At 42.8% G+C, this 18,177-nt stretch overlaps 1 protein-coding gene across 1 annotated transcript in view; it reads left to right on the top strand.

Annotated features, from left to right (window-relative positions):
- FNDC1 (fibronectin type III domain containing 1) overlaps positions 1-18,177 on the top strand; it is a 101,171-nt gene that overhangs the window by 50,170 nt on the left and 32,824 nt on the right. Inside the window, exons 6-14 of the mRNA XM_077898825.1 lie at positions 293-391; positions 1,947-2,064; positions 3,928-4,115; positions 4,852-4,959; positions 7,744-7,932; positions 9,579-12,269; positions 13,957-14,057; positions 16,218-16,329; positions 17,266-17,685. Of these exons, the coding sequence (XP_077754951.1) occupies positions 293-391; positions 1,947-2,064; positions 3,928-4,115; positions 4,852-4,959; positions 7,744-7,932; positions 9,579-12,269; positions 13,957-14,057; positions 16,218-16,329; positions 17,266-17,685 (4,026 nt within the window). The remainder of the gene's footprint in view (positions 1-292; positions 392-1,946; positions 2,065-3,927; positions 4,116-4,851; positions 4,960-7,743; positions 7,933-9,578; positions 12,270-13,956; positions 14,058-16,217; positions 16,330-17,265; positions 17,686-18,177) is intronic.

Consider the following 18,177-nt stretch of genomic DNA (forward strand, 5'->3'; position numbering starts at 1 on the left):
GAGTCTGCTTGAGACTCTTTCCCTCTTGCTTTGTCCCTCCCTTCCTGCTCTCTCTCTCTCTCTCTAAAATAAATAAAATCTTAAAAAAAATTATAAGTAATAATTACTTCTGCATTTTCTTACATAACAGTGAGCCTACTTTCTAATTTTCTTGGTCTCATCTTTAATTGTCCTGAAGAAGTTGGAATACCCCAGAAGGACGAGATGGGAAGGGAGGGGGTATGCAGAGAGTGAGGGTGTGCGTTCTGGGAAGCCAAGTGCAGAGCCTCATCCCTTGCCGGTTGGTCCACAGCCTCGGAGTCGGTGTATGTGGTCTCCCTGCAGTCCATGAACTCACAGGGCCAGAGTCAGCCTGTCTACAGGGCTGCCCTAACGAAACGGAAGATTTCAGGTATGTTTTCAAGGATGCATCTGCTCATGTCATGGTCTGTGTGGATGCATTGTTGTTTCCAAATGATGCTGCCTGAGTGAGAATTACATGGATTTCATTGAGTATGAAGGAAACCCCAAGGCTTGGCCACATCTTGGATACGAGTGCGTTTCTTTTTTACTCGGAGATGAGAGTGTGCTCCCGAAGAAGTATATTTCTCTTTATAATCTTGAATGGCTTTCCTTTGCAGCAGATTTGCTGCAATAGGTGCAGCCAAGCCTTGGCTCCATTTAAAATCACAGCGTAACCCACACATCAGTTGCCCTGGTGGCAGACCCTGAGCAGAGAGAAATAAGAGAAGTGTGGAGGAAGCAGTGTGCAAGTTCTACACTCATACTTCATTTTAGCTAAAATCTCCCAAACATAACCTTGAGAAGAGTGAGAAAAATGTAGTGAGGTTTGCTCATAGCCTAATCATTGGTCATTTACTAAGAGATGTTTTTTTCCTCCATCCATTCACAGATTTTTTTTTTTTATATCACTCACACCTTAATAAATTACACATACCTATTCTGGATCTTATGCCTCAATTTAAAGAGACAACCTGCAGTGTGGCTATTTTCATGAATTCACAATGTATTTGTGATTACAGTTTTATAGGACAGAGCAGGCATTAAATTATTATGTATATTTCTATATTATCATTTTACTTTTATAATGATTATAGTTGCTTACGTTGTGTGACAAAAGTCTCAAATGCATGATGCTGCATTTTCATTTTTCATTGTTCACTGCTATAGTAGAAGTGACTGTATTGCTTTTCTAACAGGCTATTTCTACACCTCCCCCCCACTTGTAGCAAAAGTCATATCCTTTTGAAACATGGTCCCTGAGGCAGGAAAAGAAAAAACACAACAAACGATATCCCCAAGAGACTAAAATGCAAAACCAAAGCCTGTAAGTCTTCATTTATGGTAGAGATTGGACAGAAACTATAGGCTTTGTGAGTACGAGGTATTCTCTTGGAAATTGGCAAACTGAGTTCTATTTTATGCCTCAATGTAACTTGCAATCTGTCTTGGAGCCACATTTTCTAAAATGTAAGGATATTGAACCCAATGTGATTTATGCATTTGTTTGAACCAGAACCTCATTTCATGCCATGATCGCTAAGGAAATGCCATGACTTGACCTTTTCTCCCCTCAAAACTTTTGCTTCCTGTAAAGATTGTATTATTTCCCAGAAACTTACAGTATGTGTTAAGAAAACACTGAGTCACTTGGAGTATCTTGGACCAAGGCAAAGCATCCCTTCTGCACTGTTCTTTATGTCCACTGAATTGGTCAGCTGTTCAAGTAAACTGCCCATTTCTTAGACTATGGGTAAGAAAAACAAGAATGGAGATTTTGGTTTTTCTGCATTGACCAATCAAACAATTGCTTAGCTTTCTATGCATTTCATTTTATCTACCTTAAGTATAAGCAATTTAAAAATTATACAGCATGAATAATGAGCTCTGGAGGCCAGAGGAACTCAGGGCAGAGTAGTCTTTAATGTGTCCCATTGTTATTTCAGAAGAGGATGAGCTAGACGTGCCTGAAGACATCAATGTCCGGGTCATGTCATCCCAATCTGTGCTTGTAGCCTGGGTGGATCCTGTTTTGGAAAAACAGAAGAAAGTTGTCGCATCAAGGTACTTTCCCTTATTTCTTTAAGTATGAGAGATGTGGTTTTTCTGACCCTGAAGAGACATGAGTTTATTTGAATGACTGTATCTCTTGACATATCTGAATGTTGGCCTCTTCTGTAGCTGAAGGGCAGACTATTCTATGACAAACTGGCTAATCTCAGGTGTGGTCACACATTTTCTGCAGATCAGATACTACCAGGGCCTCGTGTGTAACACACACAGCATAACCTTGCCTCTCACTTGCTCAGAGTTTTATCTTGTGTCTGGAAATTCCCTAGATTCTGTTTCTTCAATTTGTGTTTTGTTTTGCCTCAAAACAATCTATTTGTGTGCACAAGATATGGCCTCATCTTAGAAGGAATCTTATCTTTCCTCCTGTTATCCAGGAAGGATGGCAGTAGGAAGGATTTTTATGTAGAGAGGTGGACATTTGTCGAATGCCTTCCACACCATAGTTCTTCAGACATCCTTCAAAGCCTGAATTGCTTTATATCTAGCTCAGATGTGCACAGCAAAAGACACTATTTTGTCCTCAAGCCATGAGTTTATGCCATTCAGATTTTTATACTGATTTGCAATAACAGTAGAAGAAAAACTAATCATAAGGTTAAGATAATTTTTGCGTTTAAAAAAGCCACTGGAAAACACCATTCCTTGTTAGCAGTAGATTATTATAGCCATCAAAATTTTATGTGTTAAATGATTGAATAGTTTATATTACCAAGAGAAAGCCAAAGATTTGGTGGCCACCAGGGCACTATGTATTAACTTTTGAACCTATCTACAACCAGGAAAAGTGAATGTCCCTTAAAAAGATGAATGGAATGGAATATTGATATTATATATGTATTTTACATATATTCCATTATTTGTATTAGATATAGTTTCTGTCACTGTCTGTTAGTAACAACAACAACAACAAAAAGACATCTCCTTCTTTTGAAAGACCTCCGGAAGCTCATAGTGATTCTCCTCCTAGCTGTTTTTTCCTGATTACCACTGGACTTTGATTCCCAACATCTTGATGAAAACAAAAGAGGGCTTGAGTTTTTTTAGCAGGACTCTTGTATTAACTGGTGGGCTGGGCTGTGTCTGCAACTAAAGTCTTATCTTGACTTATTAAATATCACCTTGTTAATGCTTCAAATACTTTCTACTGCCAAGTGGCTGCAAAGAAAATTTCTAGGGAAAGGAATACAATAAATGTCATTTGCAACTCTTAGAGTGTGGTAGATGTCTTATGTCTGGGATTGTTATTACCAAGTTTGTTCCCACTGTTTCTCTCCCTGACAATCACACAGTATAGTTTCTTTGGTAAACTCCTCTATCCTGCTCTGTTTGTTACACATTTTTGCTTCTTCCAACGCTAATAAGTTTACTCAAAACCATATGTTGCCTTTCCTTCTGAACCTATAGAAAACATGCCTGCTTTGGCATGAAATTTATCTTCTTATCTTTTTTTTTCCTGAGAGCCAAGATACCTTGGGCCAACTTCAGTTCTTGCTATTGCTTTTTCACACCACATACATGCACACACATACACACACATCCCTCAGAAGGCACTTGCCTGGTCAAAGCTGTCCCCCTTCTGTCCCTTCCCTTCTCAATCTCCTCTTGATCTCATGTGCAGTAAGACACAGTAAGTTCCATCTCTCCTAGCCTACTTTAAACATCTTTCCTGGAACTTGAGAATAAATTCTTTAACTTAATAACATAGTCAAAAACTTAGATTTTTCTTCTCTTTAATTTCTCTACTTACCTCCAGAATTCATTATTCATGGGAAAGAAAAAAATAGCAAGGAGCCTAGTGTTCAGTTCCAGAAAAGTGATCAACTGGGTACATTGTTGCCTTGCATTTTCTTGTAGACAGTACACTGTGCGCTATCGAGAAAAGGGGGAATTGGCAAGGTGGGATCACAAGCAGACCTCCAACAGACGTGTGCTGGTGGAGAACCTGATTCCAGACACTATGTACGAATTCGCAGTCCGTATTTCACAGGGTGAAAGAGATGGCAAATGGAGTACGTCTGTCTTCCAGAGAACACCAGAATCTGGTCTGTATTTAAAATGGCCTTTGGATTTTCAAACTGAGAATTACTCTGAAAATAAGATTTAAAGATAGTTTAAGAAGCCAATGGTGATAAAAGCCAGCAGAGAGGTTTTTTAAAGTAATGTTGACCCTAATTCTGGGACTTATTTCTACGTACTAATACAAAGAAGTTCAGGAACTATTACCTTGGGTCCATGTTTTATCCTTTGCTGGCCATATTCATTAGCATGTTATTCTGATATGTGGAGCACATTACATCCCAGGATAGCATAATCATAAATCACTGCTATATGCATGCGTGTCCCTGGGTAATGCATGGTTCTGGAGGGTAGGGGGTACTCTTCTTTCCTAAGGCTGAGCTTCTGTTTGATTCTGGGGGAGAATTTTGCTCTGTATCAATTATTTTATCTTAAACAATGTCTTTAAAAGCTTTATTAAAAAGAAGTTTGAACTAGATTTTAATCTTCTTTATGTATTTCATTATTCAACAATGAAAGAAATTTTGAATTTCTAAAAGCATTGCCCTAGATGTGTCTAAACTTGCTACGTGAGTCAGTAGCACTGACATAAATCACTATCTTGCATAAGGAGTAATGAGAGTGTAGAGCTTTCTGTCATGTGTAATAAAAATGAACACAGTAGTGCTTCAGTGGAAAATATATATGTAGGAACCATCTGTCACTTACTTTCAGAATATCCATAAAGGCATGTTTAAACCTTGGGTCCTTGTCCTTTTGCAGCTCCGACAACAGCTCCTGAAAACTTAAATGTCTGGCCAGTCAATGGCAAACCTACAGCTGTCACTGTAGCTTGGGATGCACTGCCCGAGACCGAGGGAAAAGTGAAAGGTAGGAACTTCATTATTTAAGGTGTCAGGTGCACACAAGAGTGACATACCCCAAATAGAGATGTGTATGTTGACTCTGATAAACAACGTTCTAATAGCAAGCTTGGTGACTGGAAGATCAATAGGGAAGCAACATACGTATATGGGACGCTAACCCAATGGACAAGGGTACTTCATGATGGGTTCTCATTGTCAGTAAGATCCAGGTGGTCATGAAGATGAAAAGCCATCTTTCGATGAAAGATGAAAAGTCTATCCCAGTGATTTCAGTACTGCTCTCAGGAGGGGTGTTTTTAATTGTATGGGTGTGACATCATAACCTTTACACATACAAGGAACAACGTTGTGTTGCATGCTATGGGTCTTTTCATTGTACCAATATGATCGTGGAACATGGGAATAAGCAGGAACCCTGTGGAATGACAAATGTCTTGAATGATATAATAAAAATGGGTTTGAAAAACCAAGTAATGAAATTAAAAAATTGATTTTTTTCTTGTCAGCCTTTTTAATTAATATTTTTTGGTTAGGAAAAATAATGACTTTAAAATTAAAAAAGATCAAAGATGAAAAAGAATTAGAATAAAATACAGCTATTCTTAAATTTAAAAATTGTTGAGAATATGAAATAAAAACACAGATTACTTCTTTTTAGTGTAAAAACATTCAAGAACCTTCCAGAAGTCTTTTCAGAGACATTTTAGAAGGCTATCTGGAGGATTTCACCTGACATTGACTATACAGATGTACTTTAAGGATATGTTAAAGATTTTATTTATTTATTTGAGAGAGAGAGAGAGAGAGAGAGAGCACCAGTAGGGGGAGAGGGAGAAACAGACTTCCTGCTGAGCAGGGAGCCCGATGTGGGGCTCGATCCCAGGACCCTGCTATCATGACCTGAGCCGAAGGCAGATGCTTAAAGGGGCTGAACCACTCAGGTGCCCTGAGAATTTCTTAACTGAAAAAACTAACAGGTTCTCTTGTATTCGACTGTAAATTATCTTTGAGGACCTGTAAGGATGTCTTTCCATAGGACAATGGAAGTTAAAGAAGGCAGTTGTAGAGTAGTAGTTTCTAAACTTAATGCTTTCTCACTTTGCAGTTTTTAAAGAATATATTGTACTGTTCTTACTCATTTTTTTTCCAGTGGAATAAATCAGAAGCAAATGAAGACAAGACATATTTAGTTGGCCCCTTTAATCATCCTTTTTTATGACAGTTTGTCGTGATGCTGGCAAGGATTCTGAAAATTGCATAAAGACATTTTTGGCTGACGACTTTTGTTAGTTATAAAAAAGTCAATTGTTCCTCCTTTTATGACTTTATTATCATGCTACTTATTTGCTTTCTTTCCCTCTCCCACATCTTAGTTTATATTTATAACTCCTTGGCGAATGAACCTCCCTGGTAGTCAATGAAATATTTTTAGAAATAATAATAGCTACTGAGTTTTTGTGTCCAAAAGAACTCATGTATCATAACCCTGCTCAGGCAGTTTTCATAAAGGGATGGTAGTGGGATTGCAAATTCATAATTGAATTCCCCACTGGGGAATTTATATATATGACAAATATAAAACATAATAGAAGAATATAGTTTGACATGGTTACATTTTTTCCAGATGAATTGAATTCATAAAAAAAGTTTGTATTGCAAAATTTTATAGACAGTGGGTTCTTTTAATTCTTAGTTTTGACCATCATAAATGACTAGTTTGTTCATTTTCAAAGAGAAAAGAATGTGTTTTTTTTTTTTTAAAGACAAATGCTGCAAAAGCATTTTTGGTTGAAGTTTTTTAATTAATGTGCTTATTAAAGATTAGATCTCAGGGAAGAGAAAAGGTCTTCTGTGCTCCTCTCCATACAACATAGACAATATGACAGTTGCTTGGCTTTTCTGTGATTCAAATTCTTTTTCATGGTTAGTTCCTACCCACATTAATTTGATAAGTTTTGTAAGTCTTGAGTTCATTGAGAGGAAAACAGACATGACGGTTTTTACTTGAGGGTGGAAATGCTGTTTTAAAATATGGCTTCCTTAAGTTGCAGTATTTCCATAGAAACCTGGAGCTATATATTAGTTCTTTGGGCTGAATTTGCTCTGATTTTCAAAGTTCAAGGGCATTACATGTTTGTAATGTAACATCACTGATTCAAGATGGAAATGTTAGACATCCCATCAATCTATGAACCAGCAACTTTTCCTCACAGTTTTAAATACTGTGAAATATCCTGACCTACGTATATTAAGCCACGATTGTAATTCCTGTGGAAGTGAAATTACACCCCAAATATGAGATCTATCTGGCTTAACGTGCAAAGAAAAATAGCCCAGATCAATACACTGAGAGTCCTAAAGGCGTTGGCAGCTCTCCAGATTCAGTTCCAACCATCATCAGTTAAATCTGCTGCAGCTTCTTCTACTTGGGCTATAGTAATGCTGACATAGTAAATTAGTAAATAAGCACAATGAAGAAAAACTCCCGACGCAGTGTAAATAGTCTTGGTATGTTGTATGAAGACTGGCCTCCTGGGCTCCATATGTTTAATTTGCTGAAAATGGAAAGTTGCCAGCAGGTTCCCTCCGTGGCCCTGTCTGGTAGCCTGAACGAATGTTAGTTCACCTTCCACCGTGTCTCTATGCTCCAGCTGCTGACTTGGCGTGCATTGCTAGAGTATTAATTTTAGTAATGCACGTTCTAATTCATCCTGCCCATACAGTCTGTCTGCTGGACACAGGACTGTGTTCACTTTCCTCCTTCCAACCGTCTGCCAAATCATTTCAGAATACATTCTTTCATACGCCCCGGCTCTCAAACCATTTGGAGCAAAGTCCCTCACCTATCCTGGAGAGACTACTTCTGCCCTAGTGGATGGTCTGCAGCCTGGGGAACGCTATCTTTTCAAAATCCGGGCGGCAAACAGGAGAGGACTGGGGCCTCACTCCAAAGCCTTCATTGTCGCTATACCAACAAGTAAGCATCATGTGTTTGTGGCTCTTTCTCTGTCTCTCTTCATTACCGCTAATTGTGGTGTGTTACTTTGATCATACTCTGTTGATGATTTTTTGGGCTAAAGTTGTCTGTTGAGTTCTAAAATATTTTTGTTGTCCCATTAGAAATTAGTCTTCCTGGAGACTAAAATATTATTGATTGCTTATCACATGAATTACTATTACAGTATTACAGTAACATGAATGTATCAATTATGTGATTAATCTTATATCACTGAGTAATTTGGGGCTTATGCTGACAGGGAAAGGACATTTTTACAGGTGTAATAATACACATGACATTTTTAATTGTTAGCTCTTTTTTAAAATTTTTTAAAGATTTTATTTATTTATTCATAGACACAGAGAGAGAGAGAGAGGCAGAGACACAGGCAGAGAGAGAGGGAGAAGCAGGCTCCATGCAGGGAGCCTGATGCGGGACTCGATCCCGGGCCTCCAGGATCACACCCCAGGCTGCAGGCGGCGCCAAACCGCTGTGCCACCGGGGCTGCCCTAATTGTTAGCTCTTTTCAATTTCTAGAAAGCACTTAAGATTTTTCATTTATATTCCATTATTTTGGAGTGCAGCTTTAGTCAGAACTCCAGTTACCTCATTTATAACTGGAGTTTTATATATATATATATATAAATTATCAAGATAACTATCAAGATTGAGCAGGTTAATAAGTTCCCAAATTGGAGCATGGTATTTTTGGACTGTATTTTCTTTTCTGCTTCCCCATATTTACATCAGATATTGGTAGCTGTCTCCCTAACCGTGTGCTGTGAGGATCCACAGTATACCACAACATTATACAGTTCTGTGCTGGAAAAACTGGAATAGATGAGGTTTGCTCCTCTGGGTCCTCCACTGCCATATAAACTCCCCTCTTCTTACAGCATCCCTGGTTCAATCTTGCTCTCAGGAAAGGATAAATTATAGAGCACATGTAATATAATGCTCTGCCTACCCCAGGAGTCTTTTTAATCTTAAGCTTTATTTTGGGATTACAAATGTATACTTTATTAAAGGAATTTTAAGTAAGAAGGAGGAAACAAGTACAGACATGTTAGGGGCAAGAGAGAACTCTTTGTAATGCCCCCCAAATTATGTATTTGTTGCTCCCCTATCACTTGCAAATCACACACAACACATCCCCATTTATTTTTAAGTATAGATCATTTAACATTCATCATTTTATAGCAAACTTATGTGTATTTCTTCCCTACATGGCTAAGAGTGGCTTAAGACATCTGTAGTATCCTGACAGTTACATTAAGAAAATCCTACATAAGATTTTTGCATTTACAAAATCAATGGGTCACTTTAAAGTACTCCTTTGAAAAATTCCTGCAAATAATAAGCTGTGACATAACTTGATTACATTAATAGAAATCTAATACACATCTCCTGGGACTGTATCATTACTTAAAGCAAAAAAGATCTTTAAAAGATTGCCATAATTTGGAAAATGTATTCAATGTCTAAAGAATGAGAAGTTATTAATTATAATGACTAATTACAAATGCCTCCACACTGCCCTCTTAAATACTCACCTGATGTTGCACAGCTTTCTTTTTTCTTTTTTTTTTTTTTTTGACGGCTAAAATCTTTAAAATTTATTATAGCCAGTTCTGGTGAGTCCGATGTGCAGCAGAAGACCCATCCAGAGGATAACTGGAAATCTAAAAAGCCGGAGACTTCTCCCAAAGCTCCCACTTCCTCGAAACACACTCATTTGCCTGTTTCTCCCCGAGGCAGAAATGTCAAGAACCCTCTTCTTGACTTGAAGAACAAAATACTGGCCAACGGCGGGGTGCCCAGAAAACCCCAGCTTCACCCTAAGAAGACTGAAGGTTTGGATCTGCAGTCAACAGAAATCACTGATGAGGAGGAGCCGGATTCCCCGGGGGACCCACCAACATTGCCCTCAGAGACCCAAGACCAGAAGCCACAGCAGAGGCTGCCAAGTAGATCTGTACCCTCGGTCCTTGCTCCTGGGAGGACCCCAGTGAGGGTGCAGACACCCGGGCTGCCCCGAAAGGAGGGCATCGACAGGGGCAGCTCGTCTCTGGCTTCTTACCCTCGGCCAGGAGTGTCCCCTTCAGCCCCAGCCTCGTCTGCACCCCACATACGCATGGAAGGCAGCCCTCGCCGCCCTTCAGCGGGGCCCTCCACCAACCCGCCCCCCAGCTCCACTGACAATGACTCGGTGGGCCAAGAGGAGGAGGAGCCAGCCGCGGGCTCCCGGGACCCCAAGGACGCCGCCTCCCAGAGGCTGCCTCCCAAGAGCACCTCCCACGCCCGGCCGGCCCTGTGGCCCAGCCGCCAGGCCACCTCCAGCGCCCTGCGGGACAGAAGCCCCGTGCACCACGGCACCAAACCAGCCTTGCCCGCGCGGAGAGCACCCCATTTGGGGGACAGGGAGGACAATTCGGGTGCTTCAGTCCCACCCTCGAGACTTTCTCCGCCCCAGGGAGGGTCATCTCGGCTGCCACCCACCGAACCACACCGCGGGGCTCCACTGTCCAGGGGCTGGAAGGATGGTTACGGCGCCGCAGCCGCCAAGTCCAACGTGCCATCACAGTCCAGGTCTTCCTCGTCTTCTGGTCTCTCCTCTAGGACACAGGGCTCTGAGGGAGAGGATGCCTCTGATGGCGATGGTGACAATGATACGGAAGATAGAGGCAGGCAGGCTGAGGCCACCGCCCCCACCTCTCGGGCGCGGCTGCCGGCAGGGTCGCCTGTCTCTGGACATTTCAATTTGTTCAGAAACAAGCCCTTTGCTGCCCACACGAGATATCCAAGCCGGTTTGGCAGCGGCCGAGGACCCCGGTTGCATCCCTCTAGCTCCCCACCATCCACTGTGTCCCCCCGAGTTCACTCGAGGGTGAATTCTCACGGGGTCGCTGCAGAGAGCGAAGCAGAAGACGAGAAGCCACTCCCTGCCACCGTGGTAAACGACCACGTGTCTTCCTCCTCCAGGCAGCCTGCCTCCCTGGCCGTGGACCACCTAAGGAAAGGCCCACAGAGAGGGGCGAGCCTTCAGCAGAAGGAGCCCTTGGCGGAGAACCCCAAATCCGCGGGGCCTGTGGCAGGTGCGCATCCTCAGGGCAAGCCCCTGCCCGCCAAGGCGCTGGACGTCCAGCAGAGCACAGAAGTGGGTGCGGAGGGCGGCTACCCTAAGGCGCACCTGGCCCCCGCTAGGCGGCCGGCGACGCGGTCCCAGCACCACCCCGGGCCCGGCGTGCCCAAGAGGATGGCCCCCGGCCAGGGCCTGGGTGCCGGGGCCGCCGCTCCCGAAGGGCAGCCTTCCCCCGCCGTCTCCGCGTCGCAGCCGCAGCCCCGCGGCCCCCAGAGCAAGGACGTGGGGCGCCCGCTGTCCAAACCCAAGCCCGAGCTGCCCCAGGCTGCGCGTCCCCACCCCCGGGCGCAGGACAGCGCCTCCTTCTCGGACCCCTACGCAGCCAGGGGCAGTGAGTCCCCCCACGCGGCGAGCTCCCGAGGGGTGCTCCCCACGTCTCCCCACAGTCGGGACGAGGACCCAGAGGCCAGATCTGTCGGAAAGCACCACGACAGCGTCGAAGCAGAGGCCCGAGGCGCCCGGGAGCCCGCACACCCGGCCCGGGCCAGGGATCCCACCCTGTCCCTTCCCAAGCACCGGCAGCCAGAGGCTCCCGCGGGGGGCGCGGGCGACAGTCACCTCCGCAGACCCCCGGGCTCCCTGCTGAGGCCCGGCGGCCCCCGCCCGCACCCCGTTGCCCGCCCCCGGGTCCCGGGCCGAGCCGGGCCCCAGGCTGCGGGCAAGAGCGAGCGCGCCTCCCAGGGCGCACCGTCCAAAAAGGAGCCCCTGACCGCCAAATCTCAGCAGTCGGTCTCGGCAGAGGAGGAGGGTGAAGGCACGATGTTTTTTAAAGGAGGAAAGGATGGGGACCCCCTGTCTTCCTCTGCTCCAAAGTGGCCCTCCTCCAGCCCCAGGGGCAGCAAATATGTGGATGGGAACATCGCTAAGGACAAGACCGACCCTGCCCTTGTGCTCGCGCCTCCCAGGGTGAGCCCCCCCCAGGAGGAGAAGCGCGCCCCTCCGCCCGCTCCTGGCAGCTCCCCGAGAGCCCCACTCGCCCCGCCCAGACACCCCCACCGCAGCCCTGCCACGCCAAGCCCCACCGTGGGCACCCCGGCCCGGGTGCGGTACACCACCCGCGCCCCTCCCGTCCATGCCTCCACCACCCCTATGCTGTCCTTGCGCCAGCGCATGATGAACTCGAGATTCCGGAACCCTCTCTCGCGCCAGCCTGCCAGATCCCCCACCAGACAAGGTAATTTCGTTTTGAACTCTCTCTGCGGTTCTCAGTAGTAGTGTTCATGGCAATTCTAGGGAGGCTTTTATTTTATGTTATGGAGTGTCTGCTGTGTCCAAGCACTGCTGAAGAGCTTTACAGATGTAAGGGGATTTCGGCCTCTTAACCACCTCTTGCATTGTTTGTCCTGGTTTTCAGTGGAGGAGACTAGGACTCAGGGATCTGAGCGGTTCCAGAAGTCAGACAAGCTATGTGGCGGGGCTGCAGCCCTCCCGTCCTCTGCCATTCCTCCACCGCATACTGCCTCTTTAAATTCACGAACATATGCTCTTAATCTGTGAAAAGGAGTCACAGATGCCATACTAGGGTTCCTGTGTTTTAGGTTATTTTTAGTTGCTTACCTGCCAGGCTATATTCAAAGAATCCACAGTAAGGAAGTGGGTACCTGTGTAGGCTGGATTTTGTTCTTGTTGATTCTGCATGTAAAAACTCTCAACATACCCTGCGATTAAACTCACGTCTTGGGTGTGAATTACTTAGACATTGCAATCAGCGAATGTTATTTAAAGCCTCCAGAAAATGCATGTTAAAGATGATTGTCACACGGAGGAGTAAGAGGCAGATGTGTGACTTACATTGAGGACACAATGAATTAGAGACCCCAGGGATCTACAGTATCTACTCCAAGTCAGCGTTTGGTTTAGGGACACCTTGCACTCTCTTTGCATGCTATTGGTACTTAATGGAAGATTGTTGAATGAATGCATTAGTGTTTATTACTCTGTACTTTGTTATTAGTTTAGCCCAATGTAAAGACATAGAACAATGCCCTATATAGAGGTCAGTTCTCTATTAAAATGGACTATTTTAAGCAAACCTAAGACCCTGATAACAGATATAAAATCCACATTCCCTTGTAGATAGCAGGAATTCAATAAATATTTAATTTTTGTTAACGATTTGAGCAAGAAAAATAAGTCTCTGACCTACAAATAGTTGTCAGAAAGCCCAAATACTTTGTGCCATGGGTGGGGCTGGATCACAGTGCTTCCAGAACAGACCTCTACTAACTGAAACAGATAAGAAATGCAGAGATAAAGAGGAAGGGCAGGTGCTAGGAACAGAAAGAGCAGCAAATGAAGGCACAGCTAACTGGACCTTCTACTTTGCTCTGAGCAAACGTTTCTCAAGCAGGCCCACAGAAGTCAGCACTGAGCATTTACACTTGGTGATTGATGATTGGACCTGATTCAGCTAGAAATAGATGTTGGGTTTAGTATAAGCTGCTGGGAAGACCAGGACAGCATCTAGTCTATTTTAGAGATAGTTTTCTTGATCCTTCTAACCTTCCTTCCCTCTATCTTCCAACTGGCTAAAATAACGCTATAGCCACTACCGTCTTAAGCTTTATTGAGAAAATTTACTTATGCTGGACTCCTCTCCTCAATATTGTCAGAAAACTGTGACTTTATTGTACTTTTAATAGATGTCCGTATTTGGTATTTAGAAGTCCTGATTTAAGACTGTCATCTAATATATACCAGTTATTGGTTTAAAATTCTGTTTAGTATTTCTGTTCAAAATGACATGTTACTAGTTAGAGTGTGGTATGAAGCCAACTTTACAGGAGTGTTGAACTTACCAGATTCTGTTGGTTTTTTTTTGTTGTTGTTGTTGCTATTGTTTTGTTTTGTGTGCCATGTAGGTTATAATGGCAGTCCAAATGTAGAAGGGAAAGTGCTTCCTGGTAGTAACGGAAAACCAAGTGGACAAAGAATTATCAATGGCCCACAAGGAACAAAGTGGGTAGGGTAAACTTCTTTACACATACCAGTTGTTTTCATGCTGCTGGGAAGAGAAAAATGGTGGGCATTGTGTAGAAATAAATGAAATGGTCTTTCGTTTCTCTTCTCCAGTTTTAACCACTCATACATTAATATACTTGTATATTGTTTCTTCCAGTACTCAGAAAGATCTTTTATTTTATTCTCCTGAGTAATTGGTTTGCTTTCTTCTCATAGCTAATAAGATAAGTGGGCCTTTATTTCTTGTTTGCTTTGACTGGTTAGGAAGATCACACAAATGTATGTTCCAACCCCACAGCAATTACATGGGCCCCAATGCTTAGCCTCTCAAATGGACTTCTTTTCCTCCACCTTTGATAGCTTTCATTTTATTTTATTTTTTTATTATTTGATTAACTAATATACACATTTTTTAAAATATTTTTTTAAAGATTTTATTTATTTATTCATAGAGACACAGCTAGAGAGAGAGAGGCAGAGACACAGGCAGAGGGAGAAGCAGGCACCATGCAGAGAGCCCGATGTGGGACTCGATCCCGGGCCCCCAGAATCACGCCCTGGCTGCAGGCGGTGCCAAATGTGTATACACATTTTTCTGTAAATTGTCCCAAATCCTTTGTAAAAGAAAGCAGGGTAAAAGCAAATGAACAAACCAGAAAACCCTGGATCAAATGGGCAGTTTTTATCAGATCACCTTTTGAATATTTCCAACAATTGTTGTTTGGCTGAAAAAAAGCTGCTAGTGTTCTATATAGTTTAAGCTAAATGACTTTCACTTCCTGGGGCTGTTTAGGGTTTGTTTGTTTGTTTGTTTTAGCAGGTTAGAGGGTAATGGGCAGAACAACTAAAATGTTCACCAGATTTAAAATATTTCTTCAGAGAATCACGACTAGGGATTCCCAGTCAAAACTTCCCGTTTATGGCAGTAAGTTTTAGGAAGACATACTGAGAGACTTCAGGAAATTTTTAGTCACTGATAAAAAGATACATTTTTGTCATTTCTCAAAGGAACAGGAATTTACAAAGGAAGAATGTATATTAAAGCAAAATGTCATTGTAAGCAATTTTCATTACACCACCAGTGTAGAGCATGAGCTTATCCCTAACAGGGATAATAATAGCTTCTCTCCCCCACCCCAAAAGTTTTATAATTCCTTAGAATATGGAATTTTTGCCTGCATTCTGTATTGGGCAATTTAATGACAAATTAAATTGTCTTTGTTATAGCAACTTCAGTTTTCAACATGAACAGCCAGACAGAAACATTTCATGTTTTTAATACACTAGCAATACATGTTCATGTCAAGAAGTTGAAACAATTCAGAAATATAGGGAAAATATTATTTCTAAGCTAATAAACACCCCAAACCACTCCCCAGAGAGAACCACTGCTAACAGTTTGGGATATGTCCATCTAGATTATTTTTCTTTGCAATTTTAAGCTTACGTACACAAATGAATATATGTTATATACACAAATGAAAAAATATTTTTAAAGATTTTATTTATTTATTTATTTGAGAGAGAGAGTTCAGAGAGAGAGAGAACCCTAAGTAGACTCCGTGCTGAGTGCAGAGCCCAAATGGGGCTCGATCTCATGATGCCGAGATCATGACCTGAGCTAAAACCAAGAGTCATAGGCTTAATTGATTGAGCCACCCAAGCAACCCTGATTATATTTTTATTCTGCAAAATGGTCAGTCCGTAATATGAGTCCATAGCAGTGGATGTCAATATATGCAGAATTTCCAAATCCTTCTCATTGGCCCCTAGTATTCCACTGTATGGATGAGCCATATTTTATTTAATCCGTTCCCTCCACTGATGACCACTTAGTTATTTGCTGCTTTTCAGCATTACACACAGCATACTAAATGAGAGCAGTATTTTCAACATCTTTTGCATTATTTGAGAAACTTAAGACAATTTATATATTCTCAATTTATATATTCAATTTATATATTCTTTATATATTCTCTAAGCAATTATCATATGAAAGGGGACCCTTTTGCACTTTGTTCTTATTAAACCTTGTGAATGATGTGGGCAAAAATAATGTTTCTTACTCCTGTTATGGTTTCCTTCTGTGGAAGCTTCGTGCCTATGTTTGTGTAGGTGGATTCACGCTCAGAATATTCTGTAATCTGTGTCATGGGTTTAGGTCGTGGATCTCGATCGTGGGTTAGTATTGAATGCAGAAGGAAGGTACCTCCAGGATTCACAAGGAAATCCTCTTCGGATTAAACTAGGAGGAGACGGTCGCACTATTGTGGGTAAGTGAGGATGGTTTTAGGGCAACAAAAGTGTTCTGAATTAGCTGTGGAATAACAACCCCCTGCTCACTTTTAATGGGGGCCCTTGATCCAGTTACTTTTAGCCAGATGGAAAGGAGTACCCCAAAGGGGAAGAGCTTAGCATTTTCCCTGATACAGCTATAGTTCTACTCTTTCTACAGACCTCACCCTACAGACTCCACCCTCCAGAAAAGGTGATGCTTGACTTCCTTCTTGAGATAGGACAGGGTAGAGCAGTAGGAGTCAGCAAATGACAGCATGAAGGCCAAACCCTGTCTGCTGCCTGTTTTTGTACTGTCTGTGAGCTCAAAATAGTTTTTGCACTTTCAAATGATTGCAAAAAAAAAAAAAAAAAATCAAAGAATAATAATATTTGTAACGTGAAAATTCTATGAAATTCACATTTCTGTATCCATATTCCAAGTTGTATTGGAACACAGAAACACTCATTTGTTTGTATATTCTCTATGCTTTTTTTCCCCTATAATGGCAGAATTGAGAGGCTGAGACATGAAATTTAAAATATCTGGCCCTCTATCTTCTCTGGCCCTTGACAGATTAAGTTTGCCACCCTGAGTACAATGTAACACTCTTCCTCCTTAGTTGTAGGAGTCAAGAGGAGGAAAGAATTACTTTCCGGACTAGAGACTAAGAGCTGTTTCAGGGTAATGGGCATATTGATGAAATATTCACACAGTATCTAAGGTAATACAGAGTAAGGGACAATATACTAAGGCCAGAAATTTCTGGATCGCAGCAGATACTGCTACCCTTGCTGGATATGCTTTTAGTATTTCCTTTGCTTTTTACTGATTCAAATCTAAGAAGCCATAAACTTTGAGAAGATGCTTTGCAGTTGGTTTTTACTTTCTCTGGATGATTTCCAAAGATAGCTTTTGTCTGATTTTGTTTCAGATCTGGGAGGGACCCCTGTGGTGAGCCCTGATGGCCTGCCCCTCTTTGGGCAGGGGCGGCACGGCAAACCCCTGGCCAGTGCCCAGGATAAGCCTATTCTGAGTCTTGGAGGGAAGCCTCTAGTGGGCTTGGAGGTTGTCAAAACAACCACCCGTGCCCCCATCACAACCACACGACCTACCACGACGACCCCGAGGCCAACAACTGCTACCACCCGCCGCACGACCACCACTACGCGCCCAACAACCACCATTCGAACCACTACACAGACAACCACCACCACCACCACCACCACCACCACCACCCCTGAACCCACCACCCCCACTCCCACTTGTCCCCCTGGGACCCTAGAACGGCATGATGAAGATGGCAACCTCATAACGGGCTCCAGTGGGCTCCCAGAGTGCTACCCTGAAGAAGGTAACAGCCTTCATTGTCATGGTGGCCTGAGCAACTAGCATATAGCATTTCAGAGTAAGGTCCCAAAGGCTCCAGGAGGGGTAAGGAGGGGGCACAGTAGGATGGCAACTAGAGGCGTTTCTAGTCACCCAAGCTTCGTTCAGGGGTCCTGTGTCACAACCAGGGTGGTCAGATTTAGCAAATAAAAGTATGACAGGGGACATACTTAATATGAAAAATTATCTACTGTTCATTTAAAATTCAGATGTAAGTGGTCATCCTGTGTTTTATCTGGCAACCCTTATCATAACCCACGTCAAAAATTTAGCTAAAATGTGAAACATTACGAGTATACACTAGCGTTTCCCCAAGTGTGCATTACTAGACATTTGTAGATTTCAACATGTCATTTTATTTTAAAAGAAGATTCTGTGATTAGATTTAAACAAGGTTAATGATTTCTTACTGTTGGATTGTTCAGATCATTTTTTAAAATTTATTTATTCATGAGAG

This window comes from Canis aureus, chromosome 1, assembly GCF_053574225.1.
Source record: "Canis aureus isolate CA01 chromosome 1, VMU_Caureus_v.1.0, whole genome shotgun sequence".
In the NCBI taxonomy this organism is placed as follows: domain Eukaryota; kingdom Metazoa; phylum Chordata; class Mammalia; order Carnivora; family Canidae; genus Canis; species Canis aureus.